Source organism: Phyllopteryx taeniolatus, chromosome 5 (genome assembly GCF_024500385.1).
Source record: "Phyllopteryx taeniolatus isolate TA_2022b chromosome 5, UOR_Ptae_1.2, whole genome shotgun sequence".
Lineage (NCBI taxonomy): Eukaryota > Metazoa > Chordata > Actinopteri > Syngnathiformes > Syngnathidae > Phyllopteryx > Phyllopteryx taeniolatus.
This window is the reverse complement of record NC_084506.1, coordinates 18640696-18666471: the sequence shown is the minus strand read 5'-3', so window position 1 is coordinate 18666471 and position 25776 is coordinate 18640696. Positions and strand designations below refer to the sequence as shown.

Below are 25776 nucleotides of genomic sequence, written 5' to 3'. Positions count from 1 at the left end.
ATAGGGTTACAAAATGGTGGAAAATTTCCTGTATTTTTTGTTTTTTTTTGTTTTGGTAAGGTATCATACTCAAGCATCCATACATTTTGTTTCTTTTATTGTCATCCATACATAAGACAAAAAGCATATGCTATTTTAACAAATTTGTTGTAAGTAGAACATCAAATTTATCACCAGTCAATTATTTCATTGAAGAACTAACTTGTTTTCCCAAACCCAATTTATAAAAAATTTACAAAAATCACCCTTCCGAATTTAAAAATGCCAGTAATGTCCCATTCAAAATGTTAGATGACAAGCCTCTTGTTTCAAAAAAGTCACAATTGTAGAAATCATCTGTGCATATGATGGAGGAATGCACAGGGCATGTAGCTATTCAAAGGTAATTGTATGAAATGTGGTTGTTTTAGTCAGGATTATGCTGAAATATATTTTCCCCAACTATATTTAAGTTCCGCCGGCATGGTGTGCGACTGGTTAGAACGTCTGCCTCACAGTTCTGAGGACCTGGGTTCAATCTCCCGTGACCCTTGTGAGGATAAGCGGCTCAGAAAATGGATGGATGGATATATTTAAGTTCCCTCTTTAGAGCCAACATTTAATTTTGTTAATTCTTGGTTTATTCCCATAAATTACTGTTAATTCCTATGTGAAGTTTCCAACTTGAAAAAAAATCCCAGAATTGTTCAACTCTACGGGGAAAGGCTTCTGGCTTCTCAGTACCTGCAGCAATTCCTCTAAAAACAGTGTCTTCCAGGGAGAAGTAGTTTTACTTGATTCATCCATCCATTTTCTATAGCACTTGAACCCAACATTCGGTATGTTTTTGGAATGTGAGAGAAAGCTGGAGCACACAAAGTAACGTTTCCCCACACAGGAGGGCCATAGCTGAGATTTGATCCCAGAACCTCTCGATTGTAGGCAAACCTGCTAACCACTCTTTCACCATGCTGAGTTTTACTTAGTTCATTGTATTTTCTTACACAGTCGTTAACTCCTGTTTTGAAAAAGCACAATTATCCATACAAATCTAATTGTTACTTTGGCCATATTATATAAACAGTGAACCCCTGCTATTCACGGGGATAGGGACCAAGCCCTGCTGCAAACAGCAAAAATTCTCGAGTAATCAACGACCACCCTAAATGAGGTTTGTAATTGTGTACAGATGCCTCAAAATGGCGGCGAAGGACTTAAAACAGAGAGGCTCATAAAGTATCAACACCACGCATCTAGAATGTACACAATCATTAACCATGTTACGTAACAGTTCAGTATGTAGTGAAATTATTCAACACAAACAAAACACCTTCACATGACGCTCATCAATAATATCAGCTAGCATACTAGCCTCAATAACGTAAGCACAAAGTGACATGACATCACACGTGGGCAAATAAATGTGTCCACCAGCATTTTACACAAATGCTACGAGTTATTAAAATCAACTTTTGGCATTTAAACAATAAGAAATATTAGTGAATACAGGCAAATTTTAACAGCAAAATCCACAAAAATGCGAATTTGCAAATACCAAATTGCAAATATGCGGATGTACACGTAGAATTTGTCATGTTTTAATGGTGTTTTTTAAAGTATGTGTACCCTTCATATCCAGCAGACTGTGTCCTCTCTCCATCCCTTCTTTACGGCCTATTCATATTCCTCCCTCCCCTATACACTATTCTGCCTTCTAAATACTGTATTACTTTACATGCATCACAATGTTATTAGTATGATTAGTAGTTGTACTGTTGGAAGTAGTCCTTAAGTGTACTATTACTTCATAGAAATAAACTCTTACAGAATCGAATTGTAGCCATTATAAAATCGTGAACTGTATAGCCTTTGAATTTTTAGGCTGCACCTTTTTTGGAATAAAAAGCCCAAAAAAAACAACCTATCAACATTTGGTCAGGCAAAGCTATGACCTCTGCAGGTGTTGGCTAAATACATCTCAAAAGGAAGTTCTTTGGGGACGTTGGAGCCACAAAGCATGCTTGGTAATTCAATGTGACAGATGCACACACACTTCGCAGACTGTGACCTTTCTTTTCTTGCATGCTCTGTCATTATGATATGATCATACGAGCACTGTCAAAGAGATTTTGGCTGAACAATATGACTTGCAGTTTGTAGACCACAGGTGTCAAATACGATTTTATGCTGGTAAGTTTGAACTTTTTTCCAAAACAGTCCCAACTTTGTACTTTTAAAGATACTATTGTTTTTAAGTCAAGTTTATTTGTATGGCCCTTAGCACAAAAGACTCTCAAAGGGCTTCACAGGCGCACAATTGGCAAAGATGGATTTTATCGTAAGATTTGCCTATCTCAGCTAACTTTCGACCTCTTTTTTAAAAAAATACAATAGTTTATTCTTGTAAGATCATTACACCCACCCATAAAAAAATTTTTGTAAAATTTACTTTGTAATTATTTTTTTTTAAACGAGTCTTTCAATCAAAACTATTCTTGTAAGACTATAACCTTTTTTTTCTCTGAAAAACCTAGACTATTCTCATAAGAGTACAACAACAAAAATTATGAAAACACAGACTGCTCATGATAGCAGCAGTTCTTCTGGGGGGGGGGGGGAATACATGAAAAAAATTTTGGAAAGATTTTCTAAATACCTTTACCAGAAAAAAAATTTGAATTAAATATGGTACCATCCAGAGCCGTTTTGTATGACTCTGCAAATAATTTTTGGCCTTTTCTTTTTCCCAACTTGAAAGCCCACCAGGAGGGAGCAAAAGTGGGACGGCGAGTGTTTGCCGTACTGTACCCACAGAGGGTGGCCTGTTTGATGCCCTACTCTAAAGCTGGCAAGAGTGGAGGGGTGGCGGGGGCCCTTTGTCCTGCAAACAAAAAGAAAAGAATGCCCTCATTGAGCCGTTGTGAGCTGCAATCCTGACCGTGGCTTGTCCTTCAATTAACACTGCGGCAGGCGGTGCGCCTCAGGGCGCCTCACCAAGCCCCGGCCTCTTTGCTTCCCACAGGCATGGCGGTGCACTGAGGAGGAAAGTCATTCTCTGTGGGGATAAGCGGGTGAAACGTCAGCGGCGGTTGGACCCATTTGTCCAGGGGGCTGAGGGGACTCCCGAGTGTTGGCAAAAGCTCTGAAAAGAAGAAGTTGGCAGGAAAAGAGACACATTTGTGGTTGGGCTTTTGATGGCGAGCCGCTTTCTTCTGGCTGTTCTGTAGACTTTTGTGGGGTGCACCTGCGAGGGGGTGGGGCATTTCCCCCAAAAGAATAATTAATTTACTCGAACGGGCAGGCTTCTAAAGGCGGCCGTCAACTATTTATCAAGAAGCTTACTTGGTGGTCCAACCTGTGTGAGAAGAACCCACAGCAGTGTTTCTCAAACCACCACAGGAAAAGGAAACCAAAACTTATACTATATATGGAAGACAAAAGTAAAAGTACCTGAAGTAGTATTTTTGTTTTATACAAAAAAATTCTAATTTTATAAGAATAAAGGCTGGCTTATAAAGGTATGACTTTTTTTCTCTCCTAAGATTACAACTGTTTTTCTCCGAAAACATGACTTATAGCTTGAAGAAATCAGAGCTTTATTCCAGTACCATTACAACATTACTTCTCGAGTAAAATTTGTATTTTATTTAATACGATTAAGAATTTTTCTTAAAAGGGTTTTTTTTTTATTATTGGAAAAAAATCAACTCTTTAAATTAAAAAGTGGATTTTTTCTGTGAAAAATGCAACCCTTTTGCTTGCAAAAAGACACTTAACCTAGAAAAATAGGGCTTTATTTTAGTACTGCAACACTTTTTTTCTTGAAAAAAAAAAGATTTTACTCTAAGAATGACTTTTTCTAAAACAAAAAAATGATCAAAAAGACATTTAATATTTCTCTGAAAAATAATGCTATAAATATGATTTTTTTTTTAATTTATTCTTGTACCAGTACACCCCTTTTTCTCAGAGATAAAGTTTTTGAAGAAGCTAAAAAAATCTGTTATTCTCTTCAAATTACGATTTTCTCTGAAAAGGTCAAAGAAATCAAACTTTATTTTCATAACATTACGACTTTCTCCCAAAAATGAAGCCTTTTTCTTCTTGGACAAAAAAGACATGAAATATGAATTCAGACTTTTTTTCTTTGAAAATAATGACTCTTTTTCACCTAAAAACTTCCTTTGACTTTTAGTTCTAATAATAAAACTTTTGTTTTTTGGGTTTTTTGTTTTTTCCCCTCTGACTGTTCTTGTAAAAAAAAATAGAAAAAAACTTGTCGTAGAATATTACTTTTTGGTTTTTAAATTAGAATTTTTACTTATTCTTATCCGAGTATAACTCGGCTTTCTCCTATCAACTTTATTTGAATGCAGGAGAAAAATGAAGAACATGGTGTCTTGTGATACTTTTTTTTGGGGGGGGGGGTAAATATCAACGTTTGCTTTGATGCTAAAGCCAATTAGCTACAAAGAGGCTTTGACATGTTTTTTTTTTATTTTCGTCAAAGTTTTATTGTTTCGTGTGGTTGAACATCAGTGTGATAACAAAGAGAGCCTTACTAATGTGTGTGGAAACTATCCATCCATCCATTTTCTGAGCCGCTTCTCCTCACAAGGGTCGCAGGAGTGCTGGAGCCTATCCCAGCTATCATCGGGCAGGAGGCGGGGTACACCCTGAACTGGTTGCCAGCCAATCACAGGGCACATAGAAACAAACAACCATTCGCACTCACTTTCACACCTACGGGCAATTTAGAGTCTTCAATTAACCTACCCTGCATGTTTTTGGGATGTGGGAGGAAACCGGAGTGCCCGGAGAAAACCCACGCAGGCACGGGGAGAACATGCACAACTTCTGTGGAATACTGTAGCTTAGCTTGTTAGCATTTGAACTGTGGTCCTGTATGAGTCGTCCGCTGCATTCTGGAGCTTCATTCCCGCACGTAAACGCGAGTGCACAAAACGTCATCGGCCCCAAAAACCTGTGAAAAATATGAAAACAATATTTACAAACGAAAAAGTGGAGTATTCCACTATGAACCAGTCAGACGGAAAATGCAAATTGTATGGAAATGTGTCCCACTTAGGGTGTGCGTTGTGTTCGTAATGTTTCCTAAGATGGTCAATGCAAAGTAAAACAATCAGACATTCCAACATCTTATTCCCTCTTGCCATTAACTTCTTAAACAGTTAATTTACAATTCCATTGTAAACATGCTGCCAATTTTTTAGATTCTTGATATTGTTGCCACATCTCTGTCAGGCCTTTTACACATTATTCGTGCACTCACTGTAGTAGTCTCGGCACCCTGCACTACTTGCATATCTGTTGTTGACCAATACTGGCCACTCATGTGCTTGAGAAGTATCTGCACCATTTGCACAATTGACATTGTTCCAGATTATCGCACTACTAGTCACTTTAAACTGCATAGATTTCTTAAAGTCGCTGCACCAGACTATTTTTCTGTTAGTCATTTCAAACTGCTCTAATTGCTAGAGTACTCGGCATCATTTTGCACAATTGTCAAAAAAAAAAAAGTACCGGCATTACCACATTACTGGTAACCTTTTATTGCTCAGTGACTTGTGTTTTTATGTTTTTTTATGTCTCAAAGGTATTCTCTGTCAAATGATTGTCTGTTGTCGTACAAGAGCAGCTCCAACTACAGGAGACAAATTCCTTGTGTATTTTTGAAATACTTTGCAAATAAAGATGATTCTGATTATTATTGTAAAATTGTCTTAATTATCGGATGATTTTTGTTTCTCGTAATATTTAAGCATTTTTTGTTGTTGCTGGATTACGTCTTTTTGGATCATTCTGATCATTTAGGGTTTGTATGTTTTTTCCTCACAAGAAGTTTCTCGTAAAGTGTTTTTTTCTCCACATAATCTTACAATTTTATTCTCCTAAAATGAAAACTTTGTTTCTTGTAAAATTTGATCTTATTTTTTGTAAAATTACATCTCAATTTTGGGATAATTTGGGGGAGAGTTCTCGCAAAAGTTTCCCGTAAATGTTGTTTTTCTCAAAATATTACAACTTTATTCTCCGAAAATTCAGATTTGTATTTATGTTACTAGTTCGACCTGTTTCTCATAAAAATATCACTTATCTTTATTTATTTTTTGTTTTTTCATCAATTGATAATTTTTTTGTTTCATTTTTTCCTCATACTATTACATTATTATGCTAAAATGAAACTTTTTAGCACTACCAGGGTTGTCACTTTAAAAACCTTGGGAATTGCTTCCCTTTCACAGAAAATTGAGATATTTTTTTCTCCAAATATTTTGACTTGGTTCACATGAAATAAAAAAATATAATTAATTATATATATTTTTCTGACAAATTAACATTATTTTTCTTGTAAAAAAATGTTTTGCTCTCAAAACATTACTGTAGAACTTTTTAGATTTTATGTTGTCATACTATATCAGTTTTGTAATTCAACTTTATTTTCCTTCAAATTCTGATGTTTGTTTCTCGTAACATTTGACTTCATTCTCGTACAACAAAAAAAAATGTGTTTTTGAACATACTTAAAGGGAACTTTAACAGATTTCCACTATATATTATTGTAGATTTTTTTCTCTCCATTTGTGACAACAGGGCTTGGTAGCGAAGGTGACCTTCGATGCGGCTACGAGAGTAACTGGAATGATCGATGTCCGTCAGAGCGGAATTATCTGGCTTCCCTGTGGTAGGTCGTGTGGTACGTTTCTGCTTATATTACTTAGAGGTGACGATCACCAAGGATCAGCACGTATTTCCTGTTCCTGAAAAACTCCCTTCCCTTAAAAGTTCTCACAAGCATCAGAGAAAACAAATGTGAATGTGGGAACAACGTGAGAATCTTAGACCGTTCCCCCAGATCATCTTCTGAGAGATTTTGGACTCATTGATTTAATCTAATTATAAACTTTATGGCGATGTTACTTGTTTTTGAGCTTTCACATCTTTCCAAAGCTGGAGAAAACCTTGGGAATTGTTCCCTTTTAGGGAGGGTATCTCGAGGGAATCTTTTACTAAGGCTAGAAAATCCAATTTTCCATCCAATGTTTGCAATCTAGCCAAATGGTTTGTCTTCCAAGATCCTTTTGTGTGTTTCTTGCGCTGTAGAAAGCTGATGAGGACCTCCACCAAGGAGCTTTCTTGAGATCGGGCCAAATTGCGCCATAACACAAGTTCTGACATACGTAGTCTTTTACGCAGAATCCCAACGAAGCGAGATATTGCTCAAACTGTGTGCACTTTCATGCAACGACACAAAATTTTCCGTTTTCCCGTGTTACTGTTCAATATAAAAGGCACAAATATGGAATGGGAGAGCAGCAAAGACGACCAGACAATTTCCCATCGACTGTAAGAGCCGTAACAGAGGCGGGAGAGGACCTGTGTGTCAGGAGATTCCGCAGTGCAGGGACACTGGTTTGACGTAACAACCCGATTCTCACTTCTCCTGCACTGTTATGTTGAAAGCAATTGTCGCTGTCACACGATGACGTCATTTAATTTACGGATCGCGGGATGCTGTGTCGGCTATAAGTGTGGCGCGGTAACCCGTTTCAAGGTATACCGCAGGCAAAGTGACACAACCCCTCCCCCTCTTGTTGGAGCGAGCAGTATAGTGAGGGTACCGTGGCTTGATAAAGGAAGGATATCACATTTACGTGACTGCCACCCATCACTCTTGGACGAATTCAAGTTAATATATCACTGTAACGCTGTCTTGAAATGATCTACAGTGGGTACGGAAAGTATTCAGACCCCCTTAAATTTGTCAATCTTTTTTTATATTATATATATATACAGCCATTTGCTAAAATCATTTAATTAAATTTTTTTCCACATTAATGTACACACAGCACCCCATATTGACAGATAAAAAACGGAATTGTTGATTTTTTTTCAAATTTATTAAAAAAGAAAAACTGAAATATAACACAGCCATAAGTATTCAGACCCTTTGCTCAGTATTTAGTAGAAGCACCCTTTTGAGCTAATACAGTTTTTCACACCTGGATTTGGGGATCCTCTGCCATTCCTCCTTGCAGATGCTCTCCAGTTCTGTCAGGTTGGATGGTGAATGTTGGTGGACAGCCATTTTCAGGTCCTTCCAGAGATGCTCAATTGGGTTTAAGTCAGGGCTCTGGCTGGGCCATTCAAGAACAGTCACGGAGTTGTTCTGAAGCCACTCCTTCGGTATTTGTGCTTCAGGTCATTGTCTTTTTTGAAGGTGAACCTTCGGCCCAGTCTCAGGTCCGAGCACTCTGGAGAAGGTTTTCGTCCAGGATATCCCCATACTTGGGCGCATTCATCTTTCCTTCGATTGCAACCAGTCGTCTTGTCCCTGCAGCTGAAAAACACCCCCACAGCATGATGCTGCCACCGCCATGCTTCACTGTTGGGACTGTATTGAACAGGTGATGAGCAGTGCCTAGTTCTCTCCACACATGCCACTTAGAATTAAGGCCAACAATTTCTATCTTGCTCTCATCAGACCAGAGAATCTTATTTGTCACCATCTTGGAGTCCTTCAGTTGTTGTTTTTTTTGCAAACTCCATGCGGGCTTTCTTGTGTCTTGCACTGAGGAGAGGCTTCCATCGGGCCACTGTGCCATAAAGCCCCGACTGGTGGAGGGCTGCAGCGATGGTTGACTTTCTAGAACTTTCTCCCATCTCCCGACTGCATCTCTGGAGCTCAGCCACAGTGATCTTTGGGTTCTTCTTTACCTCTCTCACCAAGGCTCTTCTCCCCCAATTGCTCAGTTTGGCCGGAGGGCCAGCTCTAGGAAGGGTTCTGATCGTCCCAAACATCTTCCATTTAGGGTTTATGGAGGCCACTGTGCTCTTAGGAACCTAAAGTGGAGCAGAATTTTTTTTGTAACCTTGGCCAGATCTGTGCCTTGCCACCATTCTGTTTCTGAGCTCTTCAGGCAGTTCCTTTGACCTCATGATTCTCATTTGCTCTGACATGCACTGTGAGCTGTAAGGTCTTATGTAGACAGGTGTGTGGCTTTCCTAATCAAGTCCAATCAGTATAATCAAACACAGCTGGACTGCAATGAAGGTGGAGGACCACTTTAAGGATGATCAGAAGAAATGGACAGCACCCGAGTTAAATATGAGTGTCACAGCAAAGGGTCTGAATAGTTATGGCTGTGTGATATTTCAGTTTTTCTTTTTTAATAAATCAGCAAAAATGTCAACAATTATGTTTTTTTCTGTCAATATGGGTGGGGTGCTGTGTGTACATTAATGAGGAAAAAAAATAACTGAAATGATTTTAACAAATGGCTGCAATAACAAAGAGTGAAACATTTAAGGGGGTCTGAAAACTTTTCTTTACCTACTGTATATCTAAATATATGGATATTTATATCTAAAAATATACAGTATGTGATACATTTACAAAAATATGCACTACATTTTGATGAATAAATGTAATTAAAATGAAAATTGTGTAATTTCACACTTGATGGGTGGGCAGAAATTCCATAGACCCAACTATTTGTGCACATCCATTTAAAAAGTAAATTTGTCAGAACATTTTTATTTAATTTTAAGGGTGTTAACGTCGTACGGATATTCACTGCCGTTAACTCACCAGCGTCAGCTCATCGCCGCTGAGTTTTCGGGTCCAAAAGGTTTTTGGTCCGTCCCCGTCCACCAGAGTCTGCTGACAGCTGATCTTGGTGTCCGACTCCCAGGTGGCGAGACTCTGCAGTGTGAAGAGGGAAAACGGTCATCACTGTGCGAACATAGAAGAACTCAACCAGAGATCGTAAAATAGAGTCAATTAGCTACAAAACTGTTTAGAATGTTTGTAAATAACTGGACGAGCCAAAAAGTTCTTCAATTAAACCACAGCAAAACTGAGATAATTGTTTTTGGCAATAAAGAAAAGAGGATTGCTTTTAGTAAACACCTGGAGTCACTCTCTTTAAAAAGCAAAGACCAAGTCCGAAACCTTTGTGTTCTGATAGATTCCGACCTGACTTTCAACCGTCATATCAATTCAATTACGAAAACTGCCTTCTACCATCCGAAGAACATATCAAGAGTGAAGGCTTGCATGTGTCAAGCAGACCAGGAGAAGCTCATCCATGCTTTTATCTCAAGTAGACTTGACTATTGTAATGGTCTTCTGACTGGACTCCCTAAGAAGAGCATTAAACAGCTCCCGCTCATTCAGAATGCTGCAGCTCGGGTTCTGGCCAGAACAAAGAGGTCAGCATATTACTCCATTCTAAAGTCTTTACACTGGCTCACAGTCAGCTTTAGAATAGATTTTAAAGTTCTGCTACTGGTCTATAAATTACTAAACGGTTTAGGTCCTGAATACGTGAAAGAAATGCTCATGGAATATAAACCCAGTAGGGCTCTGAGATCGACAGACTCAGGTCAAATAGTGGAGCACAGAATCCAAAGCAAACATGGTGAAGCAGCATTTAGCTATTATGCTGCACACAAATGGAATAAGTTGCTAACAGAAGTGATGTCAGCCCCAAGTGTGAATGTTTTTAAGTCCAGGTAAAAATCTCTTCTTTTTCTCATGCTTTTTACAGCATTTCCACTTTGAAATAATATTTCTTGCACTGTACGCTGTTTTAATTGTACTTTTATTTATTTGTTTCTCTTTGTTTTAAATGCTTATAATGCAGCCCTATGGGGATATATTGTGTGTCCATGAGACCAGGTGGAAAGGCAGTAAGGCTAGAAGTTTACGGGCAGGGTTTAAATTATTTTACCATGGTCTAGATGGGAAGAGAAATGGAGTCTGGGTTATTTTATAAGAAGAGTTGGCTAAGAATGTCTTGGAGGTGAAAAGAGTATCAGATCGAGTGATGAGGCTGAAACTTGAAATTGAGGGTGTTATTTATAATGTGATTAGTGGCTATGCTCCACAGGTAGGATGTGACCTAGAGGTGAAAGAGAAATTCTGGAAGGAGCGAGACGAAGTAGTTCTGAGCATCCCAGACAGAGAGAGAGTCGTGATTGGTGCAGATTGTAATGGACATGTTGGTGAAGGAAATAGGGGTGATGAAGAAGTGATGGGTAAGTACAGCATCCAGGAACGGAACTTGGAGGGACAGATGGTGGTAGACTTTGCAAAAAGGATGCAAATGGCTGTAGTAAACACTTTTTTCCAGAAGAGGCAGGAATATAGGGTGACCTACAAGAGCGGAGGAAGAAGCACGCGGGTGGATTACACCTTGTGCAAACGATGTATTCTGAACGAGGTTAGCGACTGTAAGGTTGTGGTAGGGGAGAGTGTGGCTAGACAGCATAGGATGGTGTAAAATGACTCTGGCGGTGTGGAGGAAGATTAAGAAGACAAAGGCAGAGCAGAGAACCATGTGGTGGAAGCTGAGACAGGAAGAGTATTGTGCAGCTTTTCGGGAAGAGGTGAGACAGGCTCTCAGTGGACAGGAAGAGTTTCCAGAAGACGGGACCACTGCAGCCAAGGTGATCCGAGAGGCAGGCAGGAGAGTACTTGGTTTATCTTCTGGCAGAAAAGGAGAGAAGGAGACTTGGTGGTAGAACCTCACAGTGCAGGAAATCATACAAGGAAAAAGGTTAGCTAAGAAGAAGTGGGACACTGAGAGGAATACATTGAGATGCGACACAGGGCAAAGGTAGAGGTGGCAAAGGCCAAACAAGAGGCATATGATGTATGCCAGGTTGGACACTAAAGAAGGAGAAAAAGATCTATACAGGTTGGTCAGACAGAGTGATAGAGACTGGAAGGACGTGGAGCAGGTTAGGGTGATTAAGGATAGAGATGGAAATATGTTGACTAGTGCCAGTAGTGTGCTAGATAGATGGAAAGAATACTTTGAGGAGTTGATGAATGAGGAAAATGAGAGAGAAGGGAGAGTAGAAGAGGCAATTGTGGTGGACCAGGAAGTGGCAATGATTAGTAAGGGGGAAGTTAGAAAGGCATTAAAGAGGATGAAAAATGGAAAGGCAGTTGGTCCTGATGACATTCCTGTGGAGGTATGGAAGCATCTAGGTGAGGTGGCTGTGGAGTTTTTGACCAGCTTGTTCAATAGAATTCTATCGCGTGAGAAGATGCCTGAGGAATAGAGGAAAAGTGTGCTGGTGCCCATTTTTAAGAACAAGGGTGATGTGCCGAGCTGTGGGAACTATAGAGGAATAAAGTTGATGAGCCACACAATGAAGTTATGGGAAAGAGTAGTGGAGGCTAGACTCAGGACAGAAATGAGTATTTGCGAGCAACATTATGGTTTCATGCCTGGAAAGAGTACCACAGATGCATTCTTTGCCTTGAGGATGTTAATGGAAAAGTACAGAGAAGGTCAGAAGGAGCTACATTGTGTCTTTGTAGATCTAGAGAAAGCCTATGACAGAGTACCCAGAGAGGAACTGTGGTCCTGCATGCGGAAGTCTGGAGTGGCAGAGAAGTTAGAATAATACAGGACATGTACGAGGGCAGCAGAACAGCGGTGAGGTGTGCTGTCGGTGTGACAGACGAATTTATGGTGGAGGTGGGACTGCATCAGGGATCACCCCTGAGCCCCTTCCAGTTTGCAGTGGTGATTGATAGGCTGACAGATGAGGTTAGACTGGAATCCCCGTGGACCATGATGTTTGCAGATGACATTGTGATCTGCAGTGAAAGCAGGGAGCAGGTGGAGGAACAGATAGAAAGATGGAGGCATGCACTGGAAAGCAGAGGAATGAAGATTAGCTGAAGTAAAACAGAATATATGTGCATGAATGAGAGGGGTGGTGGGGGAAGAGTGAGGCTACACGGAGAAGAGATAGCAAGGGTGGAGGACTTTAAATATTTGGGGTCAACCGTCCAGAGCAATGGTGAGTGTGGTCAGGAAGTGAAGAAATGGGTCCAAGTAGATTGGAATGGGTGGAGGAAGGTGTCAGGTGTGTTATGTGACAGAAGAGTCTCTGCTAGGATGAAGGGCAAAGTTTATAAAACAGTGGTGAGGCCAGCCATGATGTACGGATTAGAGACAGTGGCACTGAAGAGACAACAGGAAGCAGAGCTGGAGGTGGTGGAAATGAAGATGTTGAGGTTTGATCTCTGAGTTGGATAAAATTAGAAATGAGCTCATCAGAGGGACAGCCAAGGTTCGATGTTTTGGAGACAAAGTTAGAGAGAGCAGACTTCGATGGTTTGGACACGTCCAGAGGAGAAATAGTTAGTATATTGGCAGAAGGATTATGAGGATGGAGCTGCCAGGCAAGAGAGCTAAAGGAAGACCAAAGAGAAGGTTGATGGATGTCGTGAGGAAAGACATGAGGGCAGTTGGTGTTCGAGAGGAGGATGCAGGAGATAGGCTTACATGGAAAAGGATGACGCGCTGTGACGACCCCTAAAGGGACAAGCCGAAAGGAAAAGAAGATTATGGTACAAAGGTTTATATATGGCTCCTTTTTCCATCAAAACCTGAATACATTGCTGTTTTAGCTTTTACTTAGTGGGACAAGCAAGCTAAACATTCAAGGTTCTCATTTCCTGTGTGCTTATGTTGGCATTATTAGAACATTTCCCCTAAAGCCTAACGTAATACTTTCTCACACGGCTTCCCACAATTTGGCCTGTGTTGCCTTGCACACAGCTATCTTTCAACGAAGTGGCCTGTATGCCATAAAAACCCATCCATCCATCCATTTTCTGTTACGCTTATCCTCACTAGGGTCGTGGGTGTGCTGGAGCCTATTCCAGCTATCTTCGGGTGAGAGGCGGGGTACACCCAATATTTTTTTAAAATGATGACAAATACAAACTCAAGGCACTTTTGATTTCTTTTGACATTGATTTCAATTAAGAAATGTTGCAATAATGTTAGCTTCATGTGCATGCCAGGCCAGCAGGCATCCACTCAGTTAAGGCTACACTACATCTGAAGTCCACAGCATAATGGGTAGAAAAATGCTAACTTATATCGATCAATATCGTGACCAATTGTTAGTGGGATAGTGGGTTTGAACTTCCCTCCATCCATTTTCTGAGCCGCTTATCCTCACATGGGTCGCGGGAGTGCTGGAGCCTATCCCAGCCATCATCGGGCAGGAGGCGGGGTACACCCTGAACTGGCCAACAAACAACCATCCGCACTCACATTCACACCTACGGGCAATTTAGAGTCTTCAATTAACCTACCATGCATGTTTTTGGGATGTGGGAGGAAACTGGAGTGCCCGGAGAAAACCCACGCAGGCACGGGGAGAACATGCAAACTCCACACAGGCGGGGCCGGGGATTGAACCCCCCGGTCCACAGAACTGTGAGGCAGACGCTCTAACCAGTCGTCCACCGTGCCGAACTGAAATTCAAAAACTACCTCCCAGAAACATGCCTGTGTTACTTCCTAGGAAGAAACTGTAACAATAAGTACCACAGGGAAGAGTTTTAGGTCCACTGTGCTTGATATAGAGAGACCACATACAGATGGTTATTTGTGCATGAAATTAGTGGCTAAATGATTTATAAATATAGGAATGTAATTGTGGGAATTTTGGTTCATTTGTGAGGTTTCAAATTTTAACTAACTAACTTAAATTACAATTGTGTATTATATGATTTTTGGAGTGTCTGTCACAATCTCTGTTGTAGTTTGACCCCCTAGGGTGTTTGATAGGTTTGTTGCCCACACCAAACTCATCCCAGTGGCCATTATGGGCCTTAGGAATGGACAAAAGAAGTTCCCCAAACGGTTGAAAGGATTCAATTGTCCAACATGTGTTGAGAATCTGAGGAATTAGGTAAATGCATGCATATGTTCAATTTGTAATATGAAATAATAGATATGATTCTGAATTTTTCTGAGACAAATTTAAGTGTTGCCCCTTACAGAGAATTCCTCTAAGAAGCAAAGTAATCCCGCCTGACTCGCGAGGGAACACAGAGGGAGCAGATCTCTGCCAAATTCAATTACTTTTTTGCAGTCTCTAACAAAATACTTCTTGGTCGCTACCCGAGTATATCCAAACAAGCCAAACTAATTTGTGTGTTGGCCAGCATACTGGCTTGTTGATATGATAGGTGCAGCTTGCACCAGAACAAAAAAAAAATGTGATGAATGTGCGATGACATTCACTCCTTTGAGCCATCGGAGATGTCATGCAGTTTGGGATGGCAGGCACAGTACCCAGCATGCCGCGGGGCGCCGAGAAACGGGCGTCACGCTGTCTCTGAAATAGGTCACATCTGCCCTCCCTGCACCACAAAACAACTGAAAATACTGCATCGACTATATGTCCTTTAACAATGGTTAGCAACAGTTGCAGTGTCCCACCACAATCAGCAGATGTCACTAGATAAATTTGCTTCACAATTTCCTTAGTGTTGTATTCGGAGTCATTTCCCTTGTGTGCGTCTAGCCCTTCTGTATCTCCCTGTCCTTTCTTTGATGCACGGGGCAGCGGAAAACCTCGGCTTCTCTGTGGTTACGGAAAGCCTGACGGCTCAATTGAAACACTAATCGCAGGAGTTACCTTCCAGACCCACCCACGACAGGTGAAAATCCATGATAGTGTACAGTGTTCCCCTGTAAATTTGTGATTTGCTACATGCAGATTCATCTATGCAGTGACAGGACGACTGGTTGGAATCGAACGAAAGATGAATGCGGCTAAGTACAGGGACATCCTGGAGGACAACCTTCTCCAGAGTGCTCAGCACCTCAGACTGGGCCGCAGGTTCACCTTCCAACAAGACAATGACCTGAAGCACAGAGCTAAAATAACAGAGGAGTCGCTTCAGAACAACTCCGTGACTCTTTTTGAATGGCCCAGCCAGAGCCCTGACTTGAACCCAATTGAGCATCTCTGTCGAGACCTGAAAATGGCTGCCCACCAACGTTCACCATCCAACCTGACAGAACTGGAGAAGATCTGCAGGGAGGAATGGCAGAGGATCCCCAAATCCAGGTGTGAAAAACTTGTTGCATCGTTCCCAAAAAGACTCATGGCTGTATTAGCTCAAAAGGGTGCTGAGTACTTACGGGTGTGTGATATTTCAGTTTTTCTTTTTTAATAAATCTACAAAAATGTCAATAATTCTGTTTTTTTTCTTTCAAAATGGGGTGCCTTGTGTACATTAATGAGGGAAAAATGAACTTAAATGATTTTAGCAAATGGCTGCAATATAACAAAGAGTGAAAAATTGAAGGGGGTCTGAATATGTTCCGTACCCACTGTAAGTATTACTTTGCTGCCATCTTGTGGTATCTTGTTGCCAAGTATGTTGAAGTGGGTTAAGGAACTTCATCTTGTGCTTTGCATTGTAATGCAGCCCTATAGGGGGCACAAGTCAGTGCAAACTGTAGGCCGGTCCCAAGCCCGGATAAATTCAGAGGGTTGCGTCAGGAAGGGCATCCGGCTTAAAACCTTGCCAAACAAATATGAGCGTTCATCCAAAGAATTCCATACCGGATCGGTCGTGGCCCGGGTTAACAACGTCCGCCACCGGCGCCGTCAACCTGCAGGGCGCTGTTGGAAATTCAGCTACTGTGGGTCGAAGTCGAAGTCAAAGAAGAAGAAGAAGAAGAGGTGGAAAGCGGGTTCTTCGGCAGAAAGAGAAGAGGAAAACACAGAGCCTAGAACTGAATGTGGGGACTTTGAATGTTGGGACTATGACAGGAAAATCTCGGGAGTTGGTTGACATGATGATTAGGAGAAAGGTTGATATATTGTGTGTCCAGGAGACCAGGTGGAAAGGCAGTAAGGCTAGAAGTTTAGGGGCAGGGTTTAAATTATTTTACCATGGTGTAGATGGGAAGAGAAATGGAGTCGGGGTTATTTTAAAAGAAGAGTTGGCTAAGAATGTCTTGGAGGTGAAAAGAGTATCAGATCGAGTGATGAGGCTGAAATTTGAAATTGAGGGTGTTATGTGTAATGTGATTAGTGGCTATGCCCCACAGGTAGGATGTGACCTAGAGGTGAAAGAGAAATTCTGGAAGGAGCTAGATGATGTAGTTCTGAGCATCCCAGACAGAGAGAGAGTCGTAATTGGTGCAGATTGTAATGGACATGTTGGTGAAGGTAATAAGGGTGATGAAGAAGTGATGGGTAAGTACGGTATCCAGGAAAGGAACTTGGAGGGACAGATGGTGGTAGACTTTGCAACAAGGATGCAAATGGCTGTAGTGAACACTTTTTTCCAGAAGAGGCACGAACATAGGGTGACCTACAAGAGCGGAGGTAGAAGCACACAGGTGGATTACATCTTGTGCAGACGATGTAATCTGAAGGAGGTTACCAACCGTAAGGTAGTGGTAGGGGAGAGTGTGGCTAGACCGCATAGGATGGTGGTGTGTAAGATGACTCTGGTGGTGGGGAGGAAAATTAGGAAGACAAAGGCAGAGAAGAGAACCATGTGGTGGAAGCTGAGACAGGACGAGTGTTGTGCAGCTTTTCGGGAAGAGGTGATGCAGGCTCTCGGTGGACGGGAAGAGCTTCCAGAAGACTGGACCACTGCAGCCAAGGTGATCAGAGAAGCAGGCAGGAGAGTACTTGGTGTATCTTCTGGCAGGAAAGGAGAGAAGGAGACTTGGTGGTGGAACCTCACAGTACAGGAAATCATACAAGGAAAACGGTTAGCTAAGAAGAAGTGGGACACTGAGAGGACCGAGGAGAGGCGAAAGGAATACATTGAGATGCGACACAGGGCAAAGGTAGAGGTGGCAAAGGCAAAACAAGAGGCATATGATGACATGTATGGCAGGTTGGACACTAAAGAAGGAGAAAAGGATCTATACAGGCTGGCCAGACAGAGGGATAGAGATGGGAAGGATGTGCAGCAGGTTAGGGTGATTAAGGATAGAGATGGAAATATGTTGTCTGGTGCCAGCAGTGTGCTAGGTAGATGGAAAGAATACTTCGAGGAGTTGATGAATGAGGAAAATGATAGAGAAGGGAGAGTAGAAGAGGCAAGTGTGGTGGACCAGGAAGTGGCAATGATTAGTAAGGGGGAAGTTAGAAAGGCATTAAAGAGAATGAAAAATGGAAAGGCAGTTGGTCCTGATGACATTCCTGTGGAGGTATGGAAGCATCTAGGAGAGGTGGCTGTGGAGTTTTTGACCAGCTTGTTCAATAGAATTCTAGTGCGTGAGAAGATGCCTGAGGAATGGAGGAAAAGTGTACTGGTGCCCATTTTTAAGAACAAAGGTGATGTGCAGAGCTGTGGCAACTATAGAGGAATAAAGTTGATGAGCCACACAATGAAGTTATGGGAAAGAGTAGTGGAGGCTAGACTCAGGACAGAAGTGAGTATTTGCGAGCAACAGTATGGTTTCATGCCTAGAAAGAGTACCACAGATGCATTATTTGCCTTGTGGATGTTGATGGAAAAGTACAGAGAAGGTCAGAAGGAGCTACATTGTGTCTTTGTAGATCTAGAGAAAGCCTATGACAGAGTACCCAGAGAGGAACTGTGGTACTGCATGCGGAAGTCTGGAGAGAAGTATGTTAGAATAATACAGGACATGTACGAGGGCAGCAGAACAGCGGTGAGGTGTGCTGTCGGTGTGACAGAAGAATTTAAGGTGGACGTGGGACTGCATCAGGGATCAGCCCTGAGCCCCTTCCTTTTTGCAGTGGTGATGGATAGGCTGACAGATGAGGTTAGACTGGAATCCCCGTGGACCATGATGTTTGCAGATGACATTGTGATCTGCAGTGAAAGCAGGGAGCAGCTGGAGGAACAGTTAGAAAGATGGAGGCATGCACTGGAAAGAAGAGGAATGAAGATTAGCCGAAGTAAAACAGAATATATGTGCATGAATGAGAGGGGTGGTGGGGGAAGAATGAGGCTACAGGGAGAAGAGATGGCAAGGGTAGAGGACTTTAAATACTTGGGGTCAACCGTCCAGAGCAATGGTGAGTGTGGTCAGGAAGTGAAGAAACGGGTCCAAGCAGGTTGGAACGGGTGGAGGAAGGTGTCAGGTGTGTTATGTGACAGAAGAGTCTCTGCTAGGATGAAGGGCAAAGTTTATAAAACAGTGGTGAGGCCAGCCATGATGTATGGATTAGAGACAGTGGCACTGAAGAGAAAACAGGAAGCAGAGCTGGAGGTGGCGGAAATGAAGATGTTGAGGTTCGCTCTCGGAGTGACCAGGTTGGATAAAATTAGAAATGAGCTCATCAGAGGGACAGCCAAGGTTCGATGTTTTGGAGACAAAGTTAGAGAGAGCAGACTTCAATGGTTTGGACACATCCAGAGGAGAGAGAGTGAGTATATTGGTAGAAGGATGATGACGATGGAGCTGCCAGGCAAGAGAGCTAGAGGAAGACCAAAGAGAAGGTTGATGGATGTCGTGAGGGAAGACATGATGGCAGTTGGTGTTCGAGAGGAGGATGCAGGAGATAGGCTCTCATGGAAAAGGATGACGCGCTGTGGCGACCCCTAACGGGACAAGCCGAAAGGAAAAGAAGAAAAGAAGAAGATCTTGTGCTTTGCATTGTAGTGTTCCCCACTTTTCACAGGGGATAGGGATTTATGATTCCCCTAAAAATGTTTAGAGTTGCAGATATGAATAGTTTAAATGGTAACTACTGTATATTCCGAACTATTATCCCTAAACACTGATATAATTTCAAACTCATTTGACATTACGCTTAAAAATAAATGGTTTACAGATTAACAGATTTTTTTAAAATGCACCAGAAGTGCACATGCAGCAAAGACTCTCCGTAACTTCAACTAACAACCCAAGCTAAACTTAGTTTCTCCCCAACATCCAAAGAACTTAATGTCTAAGTTGAGATGTATCACTTCAACATTTCCTACTTGACACTAATTACTATTTTCTTGTTAGCCTGGGCTTTGGCTCCATCTTAGTTACAGAAAGAGCACCAAATTGTTAGAATATATAATATTTGAATTTGTGAATAGAAAACCGCAACTAGTGCTTTTTGCTTCCCCATTCATCCCATAACAGGTTAGCAAAAGCACTGTGTGTGTGAGATGATGAAAGAATTTATTGGTGAAAGAAAAAAAAAAAGTCAGTTCAAGAGCTCATCACAATCTGCCCTCAGGGCCTGCAGATAAATTCCCATCCATCTCAAGGATCACGACGCCCCTTAATCCATGTGCACAGACGTGAGGGTGATACCAATGGATGAGGCTGCCAGTAGCTATCCATCCCTCTTAAGCCTTGAACGGGGAGGTCCACAACTTTGCATCCCATGGATGTCAGATTCCTGATCTGAGCATGCGGTGCGACGGGCACCTCTTGCAATTCCCCTATTGTTATTCAAAGGCCAAATGCGAGCTTTCCCATGCTCAAAAACTCACACAATTTTGCAAACATTTTGTGGATGACTCAATAGCACCCACCAGATTTTGTTTTTGTTTTTAAAAAGATAGTTTAATTTAATTTCATGAGGAGGCCTATTAAAAAAAGTATCAGGAAGCCTTGCCCAAAAAGAGACTGAACGTTTTCCATTTTGGTTTGAATTTTCCATTTTCCAGGCATATTGGCCATTTTCGGGGGTGAATCAAATAGGAACTTGGCCAACATTTTTTTCCCGATCGCTACCAAATTTGGACAACATGTACTACTAGACAACCGGGAGCGCGAACATTTTTCATCATTGTGTGTGGGTGGAGCGTGACTGTGATGTCACCCACTAACACTAATACCGACCATAAACCCACTCCTCAATCCTAATCCCCAAACGCTAAAACTATCTCCCTAACCGTACTCCCCTAAACCCAAATGCAAACTCAATCCCCAACCACAACCCCAACCCGCTAACACCCTAATTAATCGTAACTCAGCTCCGCAAAGTCATAGTCTGAGCAAAAATCTTGAACCCTCACCCTAACTCTAGACCCAACCGGAAACCCTAATCCCCAACCGCCAATCCTAAACCCAACTGCAAACCCAACCCCCTAAACCTAAACCCGATTACACCCTAACCCTAACTCAGTTCCATGAAGTTGTAGTCCGAGTGAATATCTTACACTGGGGAGATAAATGGTTCTTTTAGGTTTTCCTTTTTTTGGGGGTTAAAAACCTGTTTTAAAAACACTTTTAGTTTTAGAATTGTTTTACAAGCATATTTTTCTTTCTCTCTTTTTAAATCTCTTCTTTTATATAAAAAATAGATGTTTTAAAAATATTGTACCATTTCATGTAGAGCCTTAATTTCTGGACCAAACCTCACCTCGACCCTAAACCTAACCCACTAATACTGACTCAGTTTTACAAAGTCATAGCCTGAGCAAACATCTTATACCCTAACCCAAAACCCAAGCACAAACCCAACCCTAGCCCTTTAACCCTAACCCTAACATCCTAAACTGAACACCAATCCCAAATCTAAAACCAACCTGGAGAGATTGACAGTCATAAATGTATAAAATGCAATAACTCCACTCCTGATGCTCCAATGTCCTTCACACTCCATCCGTGACGGTGCACCTCCCAACTTGCTTGATCACTCTCAATCCCATCAAAGCCACTCAGACGCCTTTCACCTTGCACTTTCTCCCGTCCACTGTTTCCTCGTCAAACTCCTTGCCGATGTGGAAGCTGATCTCGGTGGTGCGCACACTAGTGGACGTCTTGATGTAGAACTGTTCACCGTCCTGCCGGATCTCCACGTGGGGATTGGAGGCGGCCGCCACCGCCACCTTCCTCAGCATGGCGTTCACGCCTGAGGGCACGATGGAAGGGGGGGAAAATGCTCAGTAAGTCGTGGTGGAAACTAGTAACTTGTGCTGTATGAGGATGTGTATTAAAAAGTTTATCATGATGTGTACGATTATGCGTCATGAGGATTATGAGAATGTGCATGATTAAGTATGACGTGCTGTACAGATACTGTATGTTTGTCAATGATTATGTTTTACAGGGCATTCTACATCAGGACTTGTCTGTGTCATGAGGATTATCAGAAGGTCAGTATGAAAATTTGTTGGCTATGGTGCACCCGAGGACTTTGTTATGCTTTCTGAGGTCAGCACCAGTCCTGGATCGCTTTCGTGAAGCTCGGATCATGAGAAGCGGATGTAGCAGACAGTGAGCAACAGCAGATAAATGGAGCGAGAGATGAGATACACTCACAGCGACAACGCCCGTGTAAATACAATAATTCCACTTGACACTGTTCACACTCCACACCCTGCACGAAATGAGGGGGGAGCACACCACGTTTTTTTTTTATAGTGTTAAATATGGACTAGCCTCATCCATCGTTCGGCAGCGTGGCCTCACGCATGAGAAAAAAACCTGGGCGGAACCTGTGTATGAGGATGTGTTATGAGGATTTGTTTTTTCAGCATGGGGACACTGTATGTACGAGCAACATTTGTGTAAGGGTTTGTTATTTGAGCTATGGCAATTTGCATGATGAGAGAATGTTTCTGATGAGAATTTGTTATGATGAGTATTAGTGTTGTTTATAAAATGTATGGTATGATAATTTAATGTATTCCTGTTTGTTTAACGAGAATTAGTATCACAACTGTGAAGAAAAGGCGCAACACGCAACAAAACAAAACAAAGCTCCAGAAAGAAGAAGCGGAGTTTAAATCTTGAATCTTAGATGAGCTCCCTTGGCAAGCAGAACGAGCTCATTTTCTTTGTGTTTATAAAGACACTTGTATACTTCATTGTATTTTATCCACATCTTGGACCTGACAGTGTTCATTTGTACTTTCACAATGTTCGATGACTACACATGTTGTCTAATGATACCAAGCTGAAAATAAAGAGAGGCACCGGTATGAAAACATCTCACTCGTTTATTCAGAATCAGAATCATCTTTATTTGCCCAGTATGTCCAAAAAACACACAAGGAATTTGTCTCTGGTAATTGGAGCCGCTCTAGTACGACAACATTGAGTTAAGAAAGAGCTTCACCTAATTCTAAAATACTAAAATGATGCCACTTTACTGGACCACCCCATCGTCATAGCAACAAGTTTGTTGTGCTGGTCCCAGAACATTGACCTCAATCATCAACCTACATCTGCTGGAGCCACAACACTCCTCTGCTTGTTACTAAAAGATGGTATTGAGGGAAGTGAGGGGGGCATTACTAATGTGGATTCCAGTGCTGAAGGGGCCGCCACTTCCCATTAGTGTCTTCGTAATGATGCGGCCACTGGGAGGTTACCCAGGGTGCAATCCGGCAGAGGGACACGCTGAGTGGACAGCAGAGGTGTCAAAGGTACTCACATGCTCTACTTATGTAGAAGTGTACTTGTGTAAAAAAGACTGGTAAAACTACAAGTACTGATTCAACTCCTGTGTAACAGTAAAAGTTACAAAGTACATTCTCTGAAATGTACTCAAGTACAAAATAAAAATTTATTTTTACTGTTACTATACATTACATAACTGTTTGGAAACATTATTCAAAAACTTGCATTTGTCATTAGGTCAAAATGGTGTTGTATGGTGGTTTTTCATGATGTATTTACATTTCATCATGTTTTGTTATCAGTTTGTTATTTTTGTAAAGAACGAATATGGTTAATTCCAAAAGAATTATCTATGCTGTTAATAATTTTTTTTTAGCATGAACTCCAAAGGGACCTGTTAATTAATTCATTTAAAAATAAGAAATGTAATAAAAAAGCAATCAAATCTAATTAGTTAAATTACTTTGAGAGAGTAATTGTAATAGTTACACTAGATTTACATTTTCAACAGATGTACCGGTAATTCTAACCAACTACAGTTCCAAAGTAATCTTCCCAACACTGGTTGGAACAACAAACAAGTCACTTGCGTCTGACTTTAGAGGTTCCCAACATTTTTTGTTCACCCCATCCATTCCTATCACCCCCTCATCCTCACCCCCTCACCACCATTATTCCCCCCCGGCACTGCAACACAAACACAATTGAATGACCCACTTAATGTGTCCCAAAGCACAGGCGCCACAGTCGTCAGTGAAGACTACTAAAGGGTGAAGATGACACACACATGCGTGGCCTATTTAAAAGACTTAAAAATGAACAATATTGTGCTTAACAATGACACGCTTGTGTACAGACTGGAATTCTGGATCTGGCGTTTTATATCCATCATCATCATCATCAGCAGCAGCAGCATCTCAGCGTCGTTTCCCAGGGAGCTGCTCCAAACAATGGCATGTTGTTTGCAAGTCCGCATGCCATTCCCAAAAGAACAACATTGTGTGGCTTTGTGTTTGCGTGTGTGTGTGTGTGTGTGATGGATGTGATGCTCACGCAGCAATGTTGCAATGGAGCAGAAAGAGGAGGAAGGAGGAGGAAGGTGTACTCACCCAAAGCTTTGAGAAGTTCATCAAAATTTTCGCTCCTCTTCATTTTCCAGATGCCGGAAAAGTTGGCCATGTCTGCTGACGGAGGTGGAGTGAATGCCAGGGAGAACCTCTTCCACTAACACTGCCTTCCTCTCGGTCTATCTCTCTCCTCTGTCACTTCCTCACCCTCTTCCTCCTCCTCCTTGTCCTCCTCCTCCTCCTCTGCAGGGGCTCGCCTCCACCAAAATATTCCATCTCGTGGTCCTTATCTTGGTAAAGAGGAACCTTGATTTACGTAAATCTCAAAAGGTCATTGAGGGCAAGCACTCATTTCCAATTATGTCGAGAGGACATAATACAGAAACAACAATAACAACGCAAACATTTAAAACAATTACTTCCAGAAGCAAAATAGTTGCACTTGTAGATCATATTATTCAAATTGTACATGGTAACGATTGTGTTAAATTTAGGTGTCTGCCTGTTATAGAGTATTTCAGGAGTATGCAGCAGAAAAACTCAAAGCAGTTTTATCAAGTTTAGTCTTGGTCAAGGGAACTTAGTCCACAGTCAATTGAATGTGTTTTTTATGCATCCAGTTTAAGAAAGGTATCTTTGATGAAATAAATGAAAAAAACAATAACAAATAACTTTACTACCAACATTGAAAGCAAACAAAATAAAACTATGTAATATATTTGATTAGCTGGCTTTAATCTGTTTAAGCAAGTGAAGAATTGTGCGTGTCACAAACAGCCAACGTGTAGGATCCGAATGGAATAACTAATGAACAGCAGTGACATCTTCCGTGGTTCATGTTAATATTTTGTTGAATGGAACATTTAGCCTATACCAGTAAATTCAAGAAGATATATAACATATTGGCAATGTCGGGTGGAAACTTCCTCTATTCAGATTTCGTCAATTTTATATTTTTTGATTGGTCAGTGCCCATATGGGTCTGTTATTTATTTATTTATTACAAATTATTGCCCAGTCTGAAGTGTTGAAATTGGCATGCTCTCTTTGACGATGCAACGTTAATGGCTCAACAAACATGCCATCTTTTTTTGGGGGGTGGGGGTGTTCCTGAAAAATTATGGTTATGGAGATACAAGTTTTCCGCCCGACGCCAGCAAAATATAATCTCTTTATTCCAAATGCAAATTAGTACCAGTTTGGTCAGACCAAGCTGACAGCAGAATTGAAGTTGGTATCCTTTGACAACAAATTGACAAGAAATGGCAACATGGCTGATTCAAACAGATACTGTATATTGTATACTGTTACATCTCAACTAGTTTTTAGCTCTTCTGCGCAACTAATTTTAGCTAATAATGTCGGGAAAACTTTTCTGATGCTTGGTAGGATTGACACAAACTGGCATAGCTACTTTTTTCATGGAACATTCACACTTACCACTATCACCTTTTTTCTTTCCACCCTCTTATTATATATATATATATATTTTGCATGCTTACAGTGAGAAGCTTCCTTCATTTTGTTGGACTCTAGGTGTATTCCAACAAGCCTGCTAGTAGGTAGGCCCCATTAGG

At 41.4% G+C, this 25776-nt stretch overlaps 1 protein-coding gene across 1 annotated transcript; it reads right to left on the bottom strand.

The window, feature by feature from the left end:
* Positions 1–80: 80 nt before the first annotated feature.
* Positions 81–24402, bottom strand: LOC133477972 (cellular retinoic acid-binding protein 1). Its single transcript, XM_061773418.1, has 4 exons — positions 24242–24402; positions 21461–21639; positions 9596–9709; positions 81–4963 (listed from the first exon to the last, which is right to left on the bottom strand). The coding sequence occupies exons 1-4, from the start codon at positions 24309–24311 to the stop codon at positions 4913–4915; spliced, it is 414 nt and encodes a 137-aa protein (XP_061629402.1). The 5' UTR covers positions 24312–24402; the 3' UTR covers positions 81–4912.
* Between the last annotated feature and the right edge of the window lie 1374 nt (positions 24403–25776).